Raw genomic sequence first — 13,569 nt, forward strand, 5'->3', positions numbered from 1 at the left:
AGATCAGATAAGTTTGTGGTGATAGCAAGCAGAAAAAAAAGGTGACTGGATACTGTGAAGAACAGGCAGGCTATTATAAAAAGTGTACAAGCGCCTTCCTCTGAAAAACTATCTGCCTTGTGCTGGTGTTTGAAAAACGAGGAATTATGAGAGGTTAAAACATGGTGCTTTCTTTAAAAAATCAAAGCTGAGAATCTTGATTCCTGCATTTGATATCTGAACCTGAGCAAACAAACCCCTCTGTGCAGAATCTCTGTAAAAGATTCAGAAAAGTATGGGAGTACTGAAGGTCTTCTAACTTCTTCTGGTCACAAACCGGATATGGTGACAGGCAGAATTCCAGTGTGAAGAAATGGGTAGTTCAATGCTCTAGCCTCAATGAGGCTAGAGTTAACTGTGTTAGGGTCAAAGGGCCTTCTTTAATAAGTAATTTCCACTGAGAGTGCTAATTCTGGGTGGTGGATTGTAGGGGTGTGTGTTTTGAGCTGCTTAACTTGGTTTCCTTTATCATCTTCCCTACAAATGGTTAACCTTTTTATTACACATGGGTGACATGGGAAGCTGACCTTATGGGAATTGTATAGAACTGAACCACAGTAGTACTGATAACTTAAAACTGCTTTATTTCCTAGCTTAGGTGCTCTTATCACAGTTCTGTTTTTAAAAAGACTATTCCTACTTAACATGGTTGTTAAGAGTCTCTTTGTTGAGTTGTCATCTCTGTGTGGATTTACTGGTATCCTTAATCTAGTACCAAGGTCATTTTCGTAACTTGAAGTTAGGCTTACACATGAACATATGAAAGCTAGTAGCACACCTAAGAGGAGAGAAAAACACCCAGCTAGTTCTTTTTCAACGTAAAGGAACATCCTCGTTTGCTTCCCTGGAGCCATATTTACTATAGACAACCAATCTAGTGACTGAGGTTGTTTTGTATGTGTGTGTGCAACCAGAGACTGCTGAACAGTCACGGTGCTAGATCAGGCTTCTGAGTCATGTCCATTGGGTGCACGACTGCCTGATGGTGCTTCTAACAGGAATCAGGTCTGCACTTACCTCCGCTTTCAGGCCGAGGGAGCCAATGTTTGACCACAGAGAGCTTTTCTGGGTCATGTGGCCAGCATGACTAAACCGCTTCTGGTGTAACGGATCTGGGTCGAAAATAACAGGTCACCAGTCATTTTTTTGTGACTCAGGAGCACCACCCAGTGACACAAGTTGAGATTTCCAGTTGCTTTGTGACTCCTGTCACACCCTAATACAGTGGTACCTCGGGTTACATACGCTTCAGGTTACAGACTCCGCTAACCCAGAAATAGTACCTCGGGTTAAGAACTTTGCTTCAGGATGAGAACAGAAATTGTGCTCCAGTGGCGCGGCGGCAGCAGGAGGCCCCATTAGCTAAAGTGGTGCTTCAGGTTAAGAACGGACCTCCAGAACGAATTAAGTACTTAACCCGAGGTACCACTGTAAAGGTGAAATAGCAACTGTTTCTGTACTCTCCAAAGCTGATAGAATTTGAAGGTAGCTGTGTTTATTGTTTCTATATGGATAACTGAAGTACATTGGTACTTCGCAAGACGAAATTAATTCGTTCCGCGAGTTTTTTCTTCTTGCGAGTTTTTTGTCTTGCGAAGCACGGTTTCCCATAGGAATGCATTGAAAATCAATCAATGCGTTCCTATGGAAACCGCCTTCAGACCAGGTCCGGGGACAGTCTGTCCCCCAACCTCTTCTGAAGGCTGGGGGGGGGGACAAGGGCTTTTCTTCCCACCGCCAGCCTTCAGAAGGCTGGCGGTGGGAAGAAAAGCCCTTCTCCCCACCTCCCGCCCCGCAAGCTCCCCGCCTGCCTTCAAAAGCCGTCCGGGATAGCGGAGAAACGCGCTGCGCTTCTCCGCTATCCCGGGAAGGCAGGCGGTCGGGAGCAAAGACTTTTGCCCCCCGCCGGCCTTCAGAAGAGGTCCAGGACCTCTTCTGAAGGCCGGTGGTGGGCGAAAGTCTTTGCTCCCGACCGCCGGCATTTTAAAAGAGGTCCCCGGAGATTTCCCTATGGGCTTTCTTCTTGCGAAGCAAGCCCATAGGGAAATTTGTCTGGCGAAGCACCTCGAAAAACGGAAAACTCTTTCTTCTTGCGAGTTTTCCGTCTTGCGAGGCATTCGTCTTGCGAGGTACCACTGTAATCCCACATTTGCCTTCAAATTAAGCATTGTGGTATGCTGTGTTGGAACTGGCTGTTTTGTGACTTCATTTAGGAAACACAGTTGGAACTAAGTATTCACCAGCTGAATTTGCAAACCTCTGATATCATAGCATTGCCCACTTCCAATTACGATCTGCGGCTAATAGACACGCTAATCTTCTGGAACAGAGCATTTTAACCAGATGCTGAATTTGAATATTTATGTAAGCCCCAGACAAGATTGCTGTTGGTTCTGTATTCATTGTTCGTGTATTGGAGTTGACTTCCTCAAAATAATGTTATTGAGGCACAGAAAAAATGAGCTATAAGGAAAAGGGGGGTATTGCTGTATTAAATGGAAAGTTTTAATCTAATGTAAAACCAGTGTTCCTTCTCCAGTGTCTCGCAGGTTGTTTCGCTGAATTACATACTTTTGTGGTCTGTTCTGTGCTTTGATGCAGAGATGTTCTGTTTCTGACATTTGGGCAACTGATCACACATGGGAGCTCTCCCTTTTGATAACTGCTGAGGTGGTAAAACACCGTGGATCAAAAATAATTTTTTGTTCCTCTGTATTTCATTGGCTTGTAGAAACCTTAAACAGTATATCCTGCTTGCAAATTGTGGGCAAAATTTGGTGTGGCAAGCAAAACTGGCAGCCTGATATACCAATGTTTGTTGTTTACTCACCAACTCAGAACATAATATCCCACCATAAACTGCCAAAATCATTGGGCATAAATTAAAATAACTTCCCCTGGGGTTAATACATTCTGGTAGTTGGTGCTAGCCCAGGCTTGAGGGGGTTATTGAACCACCACCCCAAATTTCTCCTGTCGTGTCCTCAGCACTAGACAGGGATGTCTCAAGGCTATATTTTGGCCCATGCTGCTCAGATTCCTATGGAAAATCTCAGAAGTGGCTTGGAGCTGAAATGATATGGACATTTTCGTATCCCTTGGGCGGTATGCTTAGATGAGTGGGACCTACTGATGGACTAGAAGCAAGGGTCTTGAACTGCTTGTGAGTTGACTCAAGGCAACATTTTTTTCAATGACTGCCTTATTTATTAAAAAATTGTCCAGGAGCACCTTAGAGACCAACTAAGTTTGTTCTGGGTATAAGCTTTCGTGTGCACGAAAGCTTATACCCAGAACAAACTTAGTTGGTCTCTAAGGTGCTACTGCACATTTATTATTATTATTATTCATTTCGACTATGTCAAGCCAACACTGCTACCTACCTAAATCTGCCTTTTTTATGTTCCTGAATTCTTTCCCTACCAGCCCATGGACTAATTGTACTAGATGTACCTTGGTTGTTCTGACGTCTGCATTTGTGCAAGCATATTTTTAAAGCTAACATTCATGTCATATTTTGGATGTGCTGTAGGTAGAGATAGAGGCAAGTTGTTTATGAATGGAGCCCATCCCTCTCCTGCCTTGAAAACAATTCTGTACCAGCTTCTTGTCCTCACCTGTAGTCTCCCTGCTGCCCTTATTGACCCACTTTTTTGGTGAACCATGGGAGAGTGCTGGAGAAACACCAACACACCACCTTGATGACTACCTGCACATGTTCTCTGTTGGCCTTGAATGGCATGGAAGGGAAAGCAATTCAGTGCTCTGGTTATGGCACATGCTATTTGTCCTGCAGTAAGGCGATACATATCCATTACTTCTGGTGGAAGCGGGAGCGTTTGTGTGTCAAGCTCCCCAGAGTCCAGTATTTTTCTCAAGCCTCCTGACTGCAAGACCATTTTATTTAGTCTGTGTTTTGGCAACTGAGCTTATTCATAGGAATGTTGGTTTCTTAGCCTGTTTGTGGCAGTAGGTATACAGGATTTCAGTGGGTAGCAGAAATACTAAAGTTGCAGCATAGGGCATTTGGATTTGAATGTCTTTAAAACCAACACGTTTGCAGGTACATAATCAGAACATGATAAATAAACATGAGGAACTAGGAAAGAGGAATTTTTTAAAAGAAAGGGACCATGACCCAATATACCATTATAGGTAAAGGTAAAGGTATCCCTGACTGTTAGGTCCAGTTGTGGACGACTCTGGGGTTGCGGCGCTCATCTCGCTTTATTGGCCGAGGGAGCCGACATACAGCTTCCGGGTCATGTGGCCAGCATGACTGAGCTGCTTCTGGCGAACCAGAGCAGCACACGGAAACGTCATTTACCTTCCCGCCGGAGTGGTACCTATTTATCTACTTGCACTTTGGCGTGCTTTTGAACTGCTAGGTTGGCAGGAGCAGGGACCGAGCAATGGGAGCTCACCCCGTCGCGGGGATTCGAACCGCCAACCGTCTGATCGGCAAGCCCTAGGCTCTGTGATTTAACCCACAGCACCACCCGCATCCCTCTATTTCATTGTAAGCTTGCATAAATAAATCAGCCTAAGAATGTACCGTATTTTTCCATGTATAAGACAATGCTTTTTGCTAAAAAAAAGAATTAGGCAAAAATTGGGTGTCGTCTTACACATGGATAGTGAATGCAGAGCAGGGATATGTGATTAATGGCAGCAGCAAACAGGAGATTGGCAGCGGCGATTGGGTGGGTGATTGGTGGCTGCGGCAAGGCCTGCTGGCGATTGGCTGTGGCTGCAGCAATTGGTCAGGCGATTGGCAGCTGTGGCAAGGCGGGCAGGTGATTGGTGGCTGTGGCAAGTGAGTGGGTGGGGTGTTGGTGGCAGCAAGCAGGCAGGCAATTGGTGCCTGCAGCGAGGTGTGTGATCGGCAGTGGTGGGCAGGCGGGTGAGCGATTGGCAGAAGTGACTCCCCCCCCCAAAAGCTGAACAACTTACTGTATTTTTTGCTCTATAAGACTCACTTTTTCCCTCCTAAAAAGTAAGGGGAAATGTGTATGCGTCTTATGGAGCAAATGCAGGCTGCGCAGCTATCCCAGAAGCCAGAACAGCAAGAGGAATTGCTGCTTTCACTGTGCAGCGATCCCTCTTGCTGTTCTGGCTTCTGAGATTCAGAATATTTTTTTTGTTGTTTTCCTCCTCCAAAAACTAGGTGTGTCTTGTGGTCTGGTGCGTCTTATAGAGCGAAAAATACGGTAATTTCTTAATTTGGGATTTAAAAAAATAGGGGTCGTCTTATATATGGGGGGCTCACTTACACGGAAAAATACGGTAATTCTACACACACTTACTCTAGGAGTAAGTACAGTGGTACCTCGTGTTACATACTTAATCTGTTCTGGAGGTCCGTTCATAACAGGAAACTGCTTGTAACATGAGGTGTGCTTTCGCTAATGGCGCTGCCCACTGCTGCCGCGCCGCCGGAACGCAACTTCCGCACGCATCCTGGGGCAAAGTTCGCAACAAGGGGCATCTGCTTCCGGGTTAGCGGAGCACATAACCCGAAGCATTCATAAGGGGGATAGTACGTAACGCGAGGTACCACTGCACCTCTGAACTTCATGTATAGAACGGTTGCCTGATGAACAGCTAATTGGGGTAATAGACTTTGGTTTTGATGACATGGGACCTGATAGAGTAGGGATTGGGAAGCTTTTTGGCTCCGGGGGCCAGGTCCCTATTGGGGTTGGTCTTGCAGGCCCAATTTCACAGGTGGGAGGGCAGGCAGCTACTTGTCAATTGCATGACATCATTTTGATGGCATACGATTGGTAGGTGAGCAGGGCTGCCCACCTTACAAAATATCTCACGTGACGTTGAAAGTCTTCCCACACTTCCCCTTAAAACTTAAATGTTGGAGGAACATGGGAGACCTGCAAAAGTAAGTGCTTTAACAGTGTGTCTTAAAGCTGCAAATCACCTTTTGAAGTAGTCTCTACCCCAGTGTTTGTTTGAGAGACGCCTTTTCATGATGCTGATTTAGGGTGTTGGTGTGCATCACCTCCAACTTGTGTTTGGCAGTGAATCCAAAATGTGTGTCAAAGGTAGCTGTTATGTGGCATATAAATGTATTTCTCTTGTCCTCTGCTAACTCCATTATTCACAAAGATCTGTAAGGTAAAAATTACAGTTCTGCTATGTTTTGGTTCATGCTGTCCAATATAAATTCAGCTACATCCAATAATAAGCATCTTGCTTCATGACTTGAAGACTCTCAGATTATGTGTGTGTTGGATTTGTCAATTCATTCTTTTAAGAGTCAATATTCCATTTCAAAATAGCATTCCTCCTACGTTTGTAAGAGCTGATGGATCTCTTTCTCACTGCTTTATGGGAGTTTGGGGTGGGGTACAGATGGCAGCCAGGGTTCAATCCACCAAGACCTGCATGAGTAGTGCATCGTCAACTGTGGGATGTCAGAGATCCTTGAAAAAAGGTTTCAGGGACCCATTCATTAGAAATTGGGGCGGGGTGTCTGTCTGCTAGTCTAGTTCTTTCCTGTAGGATGGCAAGGGGGTATGTGAGAGATTCAGAGACAGTGCATCTTGGGCGTGGTGTGCTCAAAGTCTTTTAAACCAGGACCCAGATACTGGAAACAGTGGCCTGCACTGGGTCTTAATACAAAAAACCCTTAATTCCTACAAGAAGCAATTGAAATATTAGGTCTTTCTAATGCTATTAGGACGCGGGTGGCGCTGTGGGTTAAAGCCTCAGCGCCTAGGACTTGCCGATCGAAAGGTCGGCGGTTCGAATCCCCGCGGCGGGGTGCGCTCCTGTCGCTCGGTCCCAGCGCCTGCCAACCTAGCAGTTCGAAAGCACCCTCGGGTGCAAGTAGATAAATAGGGACCGCTTACTAGCGGGAAGGTAAACGGTGTTCCGTGTGCTGCGCTGGCTCGCCAGATGCAGCTTGTCACGCTGGCCACGTGACCCGGAAGTGTCTCCGGACAGCGCTGGCTCCCGGCCTCTTGAGTGAGATGAGCGCACAACCCTAGAGTCTGGCAAGACTGGCCCGTACGGGCAGGGGTACCTTTACCTTTACCTTTACTAATGCTATTAGGTCTTTCTAATGATAAACTTAAAGCAACCTTTCTCATTTTTCATCATTCACCTCATCAAACATATGTTGTCTGGGTCAATAAAATAGTGAATGTGAAGGTCACCAATGAGGGGTGTATCCCACAGCTGTGTGTGTACTTTAGTCTCACATGGCTATTGGGAGAGGCAGGTCCTGAATTCTAACCCATTTGACTTTTTTCTCACCATCCTGCCCTCTCAAAACCTCTCAGTGGTGTGAAGAGTCCGAGTAGTGCAACTTGGGTTTGGATGCTGGTCGCAGGCTTGTGAGAGAAATGGGAATATTACTTCATCACTGTTTCCCTAGAAGTCTTTGCACTAAGCTAAACCCAATCTGCACTTAATCTTTTACCAGTTTACTGTATATGTAATTCATGGGCGTACTTGCCCATGCAACTTCTCCTGAGTACAAATTCTATACATATACAAAATGGAATGGAGGAGGGGCAGTGCTTTCTTAAGCTTCCCTTTTTAGAGCTGGGGTGGGGGTGGAATTGTTGCTAGTCCCTCTGAATGGAACAGTTTTCCAATTTCCTTTGGTTGAATAAACTGATGTTTTGCTAGTATTCTGGGTCAGCTCCTCAACACGACAAATTCTGGAAAATGTGGCAAGATATTTTTTGTACCACTATAGATCGTGTGGCAGGAGTGTTCCAAAGTATGTTCTGAACATTGATGTAAAAAAACATAGTTACCATGGTGTAGAAATCTGCTGTGTTAATGAATTCCTAGTAATCTTAACTAATCTTCCTGATGGAAGGAAGGATTTAAATCCCTACTTCCTAGTAGCATAAGCATTGTAGCACCAATCTTTAAATAACAGAAGCTGCTATGGGTTTTGTAGGGCAAGAGGCTGAACTGTGCCTTGCTTTTACATAAAAGATCGTTTGGGCATCAGTTTTTATGTGTCACTGGTAAACAATAGCTGGTGATATTGGCTTGGATGTACACTCCTGTGCAATTGTGACAAGCATGTTTCACTATACACAGGAAGGATTGTGTGCTTGTTAATGGTTGTGATTTACTAGACAAATCCTGGCTGAGATATTTTATGTTTTTATGGTTTTTATGTTTTTAGTCAGCAGAATGAGTGCTTAAGCATAAAGGGTTCTATGTCAGATGTAAAGAAAGCTGAGGGTTACAGCTTATAGCTAAATTTTGTAAATGTGCTTCTTCTATCCTCCTATCTATCATCTATCTTACCTATCTATCTATCTATCTATCTATCATGCTAAAGCTGATTGCACTTCATACAACCCAAATTCTAAAATGTTAAGTTTTGGAGTGTGGACAGAAACTTTAGTGAGCCCTTTATGCAAAAACAATACAAGAGCTAGAAACTTTCCCCCCAGTAAAATACAGGATTCTCAATATTGTAACAGGAACCTGAAGGCCATACCAGTATTTTAGGGACCTCTTCTTTCAGGTATTGTTGTATCTGCATTCAGTCCCGTGAATTGTTATTTCCATTTTACATACAATAGAAGGAGCTTCTTGCCAGAGATCATCCTCTCCAGGAAATGGTAACTTAGTGAAGCTGTTGCAAATATCTAGCCCCTCACTCCAGAAATGCATTCTCCAGAGAAGCAAATAAAAAAAAAGACTATACAGTCATACCTCATGTTCCGGACACTTCAGGTTACGGACCACGGGAAACCTGGAAGTACCAGAATGGGTTACTTCTGGGTTTCTACACAGAAGCTCCAAATCGCGCCAGCTCCTGTGCAGATGTGGCGCTTCAGGATGCGAACCCTGCGGGTTGCGGATGTGCCTCCATCACAGATTACATCCGCAACCTGAGGTTCCACTGTACCCTTAAACTGGTTTTATCATGTATGTACCCAGAGACTCCCTTGTGGAGTTAATATTTCTTTCTAGATCTAGTTCAAAGCCTAAACTTCATAGTAGGAATAGACAAATCATTCTGTTTCCAGTCCAGGTCACTTTCACCTCTATAAATCTGCACCTGGACGTGCACATATTACACCTCTGCTGGGGGAACTGCACTGGCTGCCAAACAGCTACCAGACCATAGTCAAGGTTTTGTTGTTAGCCCTGAACAATTTGGAACCAGGTTACCTGAAAGACTGTACAGTGTATGCCCCTGTGTAGACATGTAAGATCATGTGGATCATCTGGGGAAATTCTACTTGTGGCACTGCACCCTACAGAGTATCGTAGGACAATGACCCCCAAAATGCTTTTCTGCTGTTGCACCTGTTCTGTCAAATGCCTTTTCCTCTGCTGTAAATGAAACTGTAAACCTCACTTGCCTCAGAAACCTTTTAAAGGCTTATATTTTTGCCCATGCTGTCCTTGGCCCATAAGATTAGATCCTGATTTTTGTGCATGAATCACCTGGATTTCTGATTTACTTTTTTATGTTTTGTATTGTTTTATTGCTATTGGGGGTGTATTTTTGTTGAAATGGATAAAGTTTTTATATTGTGCATAGTGTAGACTACTTAAAATTTGTAAAGATATTAATCTATTAATGCTTCAAAAAAATACATATTTTTGAGTACATATTTTTAAACTTTTTCTTTCAAAATACACATTTCTACAAGCTTTTAGAAATACACCCACACATATATATAGCACTGAAAGATTCAGAGACATGCAAAATCCAAGTGATAGCTATGTCCTCAATCACGCATTAGTCTAGAACAGAGGTTGGCAACCTAAGGCCCATGGACTGGAAGCGACCCATGAAGGTCACTTAACTGGCCCACGAGCCATCACCGAGCCACCCGCTCGGCAAGCCCCCTCCCGCTGTGCTAAACCGGCGCGGGGACTCTCTTCCGCAGTTCCGGAAATTGCTTCTGCACAGGTGTAATTTTCAGCGTCTGGGCATGCACAGAAGCAATTTCCAGCGCTGCGGACATGCGCAGACGCGATTTCCAGCATTGCACTGCACCAGTCCGGCCTGATCCAGCCCATCCCCAGTAAGCCATGCTGACCCTTGGTCTAGGAAGTGTGGATTGGGTCTGTTTGTATTGGAATTCTCAACTGCTGAATTCTTCAAGCATCCTGGCTTCACAGGCTCCAGGATTTAAGGCCTTATTTTTACAAGACTTTATCCAAACTTATTCAAAGGTAGACCCTTGCTGTAAACATTTAGTTTGGAATACAACTGACCACTCCGTCTTGCTGCTGGCTCCCTTTTTCTTTTATTAAACTCATCATTGCTGAATCTTGATTTGAAGGGGATCAGTATCACAGAGTTTCCAGAAAAGGCCAGTTGCAGTCTGGGAATAAGCCATACAGACTCTTCAGTCAGCTCTCTTCATTTGATATCACGAGGCAGTCTAAATTTCTGTGTCACTTTTTGAGGGGCTTCAAAGGGTAGTTCCCCAAGCACACGTAACTGAGGAGAACATATCCAGAATAAGATCATGGTTGTTTGATGTTGGATATGGTCCCTACAGAATTTAAATGGATTAGTTGTGGACCTCTGGCTGATAAGACTTCTCAGAGGATTTTGGTGCCGAACTAATTGTGAATCTGAAGTGGAATCTCAGCAGACCCATTGTTTTTAAAAGGCAAATCCTGGAGAGGGAGAGTGGGTTTTCCCCTAGTTATCTTCTCCCCATCTACAGTTTTAGGTCTTACACTTCAGTGAGTTGAAGCTGTTTCAGACTCTTGTTAGTAAAGTTAGCCTTCATTGGGTAGGGAGAGGCTTACAGCTTATGTAAAGGATATTGTGATGACTCAGACCCCTCTCCTAGAGTGGCGTTTCTGTGAGGCATGTGATCCTGTGCAGATTCCCACCCCCACCCCCCAGAAAAGGACTACCCAGTCTGAGCTATAACCAATGATGTAGTATTGCTTCAGATCAGTAGCTGTTTGAGGACAGGAGCATAGTTCTCTTTCGATTTGTGAAAGTCCTTATCTAAACTTTAGAGGCAGGTGGCATTCACTCTCTGGGGTCAAAAGCAACAGGCTGGCTGACCTGCTGTTAGGACAACAGCTAGTTTGCCTCTTCAGACCTAGAGAGATGTTGTTCAGTGATTATAATTGTTTACACTTCCTTTAAATCCAAATTGTTGTTACTGCAAGAGCTGTGGGTGGAAGTAGAACAATTCTTAATATAAACCTAAATGCCAGACTTCTCCAAACTGGTACCCTGTTGGACTCGGGAACACCCATCAGCCACAATCAGCATGGCCAATGGTTATAGATGATGCATTAGTGAAGTCTGCCATACGGCCTGATCAAATACCTCTTATAAGGATCGCTGGCTAGACTGAGGATTATACATGAAGAGTAGGTACACACACACGCACTCTTTCTCATATTTTGTCTCTCTCAGTTAAGATCCTGGAAATAATTTTTGGTTTTAATGTCCTGATATGCTCTATGGATTTGTTCAGTCGCCAAATACGGATAATCATAACAACTCTTGACGAAAACCATTTTCTTGTAGTGATGTCCTTGCCCTGCCCATCTTTAAGCAAGAAGAATCCAGCTTGCCTCCTGACAATGAGAACAAAATCCTACCTTTTCAGTATGTCTTATGTGCTGCCACTTCCCCTGCTGTGAAACTCCATGATGAAACTCTCACTTATCTCAATCAAGGTAAGCCACATTTCTGTTGCCAGAACATCAGGTGGGGAGTAGGTGCTTTCCCAGTCGTGGCATTTATGTTGCTTCCTTGCTGCGTGCCTCTTTTAGCTCACTTTCCAGAGTGCACACTCAAGGCCGCAGCACAAATTATTTTAGACTTTCTTGTCTTTTAACCTATCTGCTGTGTGCTCTCTGTGGGGGCCGTGAATAGCTTTCTTCTGAACTCTTGGTTGGAAATTAGTGTTCTAGTTTTTGCTTAGTGATTGAAAGTCTGAAACCAAAGCTGGAAAAGATGCAGACAGAAGTCCAAATTATTTATCTAATTAAAATACTTGTATGCCACGCTTCAGTAAACCTATAATCCATGGACCAGGATTCGTATCATGGGAATAAACTATGTAGGTTTTGTCAATTTAGCACATTTGAATTTTTGGGCTGTGTTAGCACAAATTAAGACCCTGAATGGAAACAGCTGAAATGTTGTGGAAGATGAAATGCTACCTGCCTAGCAAGTCCTTGTTTCTTTCAGCAGAGATTAAGTTCTTAAAAAAAATAAATAATACGCTTTAGGTTACAGACTCCGCTAACCCAGAAATATTACCTCGGGTTAAGAACTTTGCTTCAGGATGAGAACAGAAATCGTGCAGCAGCAGGAAGCCCCATTAGCTAAAGTGGTGCTTCAGGTTAAGAACGGACCTCCAGAACAAATTTAAGTTCTTAACACGAGGTACCACTGTAAATAGTGTTCCTAACAGAAGCCAGGGCAACAGGGTTTCCCTGTGAGAACCTTCCTGTCCTTGTTGCACCACGGCGGAAAGGTTTATGGTGAAGGGATGAAGGGGGAGCGATACAACTCTTTGCCTAGGGCGTAAGGGTCCCTAAGTCTGGGGCTACATGAAAGTGGACTTTGACAAGCACACATCCTTTCACCCAAAATCCCTCCCCTCACACTGGATAGGGGTGTGTGTAAGTTACCACGTTGCTTTCTTTTCAGTCAAACGTGTTATACTATGACCTCAAGAAAAGTAGATTTTTTTTTGTAGCAACTTCAGAGATCCTTTCTTCCTCAGGTCAGTCCTATGAAATCAGAATGCTGGACAACAGGAAAATGGGGGAATTGCCTGAGTTAAATGGAAAACTTGTAAAGGTGAGTGCCCATAAGAATCCATCCTCTCCTAAAAGCTCTGGGTTGGTGACAAGGTTAAACATGCTTATCAGGTAACTAGTGACACCTATGAACGTAATTCAATCAATCTCTGGTGTCAGCAGTTGGGTAGAGCCACTGTCTATCCAAGCAGGCTCCAGTAGTGTTGGGTTCATGCCCCTCTAGCTGTGAAATGAACCTTGAATGTAAACTGCCTACACATGTAAATGCCAACCTGTGTGTGCTCCATTCGCACCATCCATCAGTTTCATGGTGGAGAGATGGTGAAAGGTTACACTTTAGGAAAGCTAAAATCTTCCAGCTGGCCACACCAGTTTGCCTAAGCTCGTCTAAACGTTCCAAGTTCCAGCAAACACTGTTTACTCAATGAGAAAATCTCCTTATTAACCTAGAGTATATTCAGAGTGGTGTTCCATGATCGGCGACTTCAGTATACAGAGCATCAGCAGCTGGAAGGCTGGCGGTGGAACAGGCCAGGTGATAGGATACTGGATATTGGTGAGTGACTTCTGCAAACGTGGACTAATTTGGCATTGTAGCTTTTTGTAGCATGGACCTTGGAAGGCATTGGAAACTGCCACCACTAGAGGTATAGAGCTCTTGGTTGATTCTGAGAGTGGTTTCAATCTCTGCTCAGAGCGTAATCGTTTGCCATAGTTTGACTTAGGTGGCTCCGATTTTTTTTAAATGTTGCCTTCCGATGTGAACAT

General features: G+C 44.2%; 1 protein-coding gene across 2 annotated transcripts in view; it reads left to right on the forward strand.

Annotated features, from left to right (window-relative positions):
• Window positions 1–13,569, forward strand: part of TFCP2 (transcription factor CP2) — a 39,325-nt gene that overhangs the window by 8,861 nt on the left and 16,895 nt on the right. For both annotated transcript variants that reach the window (XM_053372528.1, XM_053372519.1), the window contains exons 2-4: window positions 11,555–11,706; window positions 12,765–12,841; window positions 13,252–13,357. In XM_053372528.1, the coding sequence (XP_053228503.1) occupies window positions 11,555–11,706; window positions 12,765–12,841; window positions 13,252–13,357 (335 nt within the window). The remainder of the gene's footprint in view (window positions 1–11,554; window positions 11,707–12,764; window positions 12,842–13,251; window positions 13,358–13,569) is intronic.

This window comes from Podarcis raffonei, chromosome 2, assembly GCF_027172205.1.
Source record: "Podarcis raffonei isolate rPodRaf1 chromosome 2, rPodRaf1.pri, whole genome shotgun sequence".
Lineage (NCBI taxonomy): Eukaryota > Metazoa > Chordata > Lepidosauria > Squamata > Lacertidae > Podarcis > Podarcis raffonei.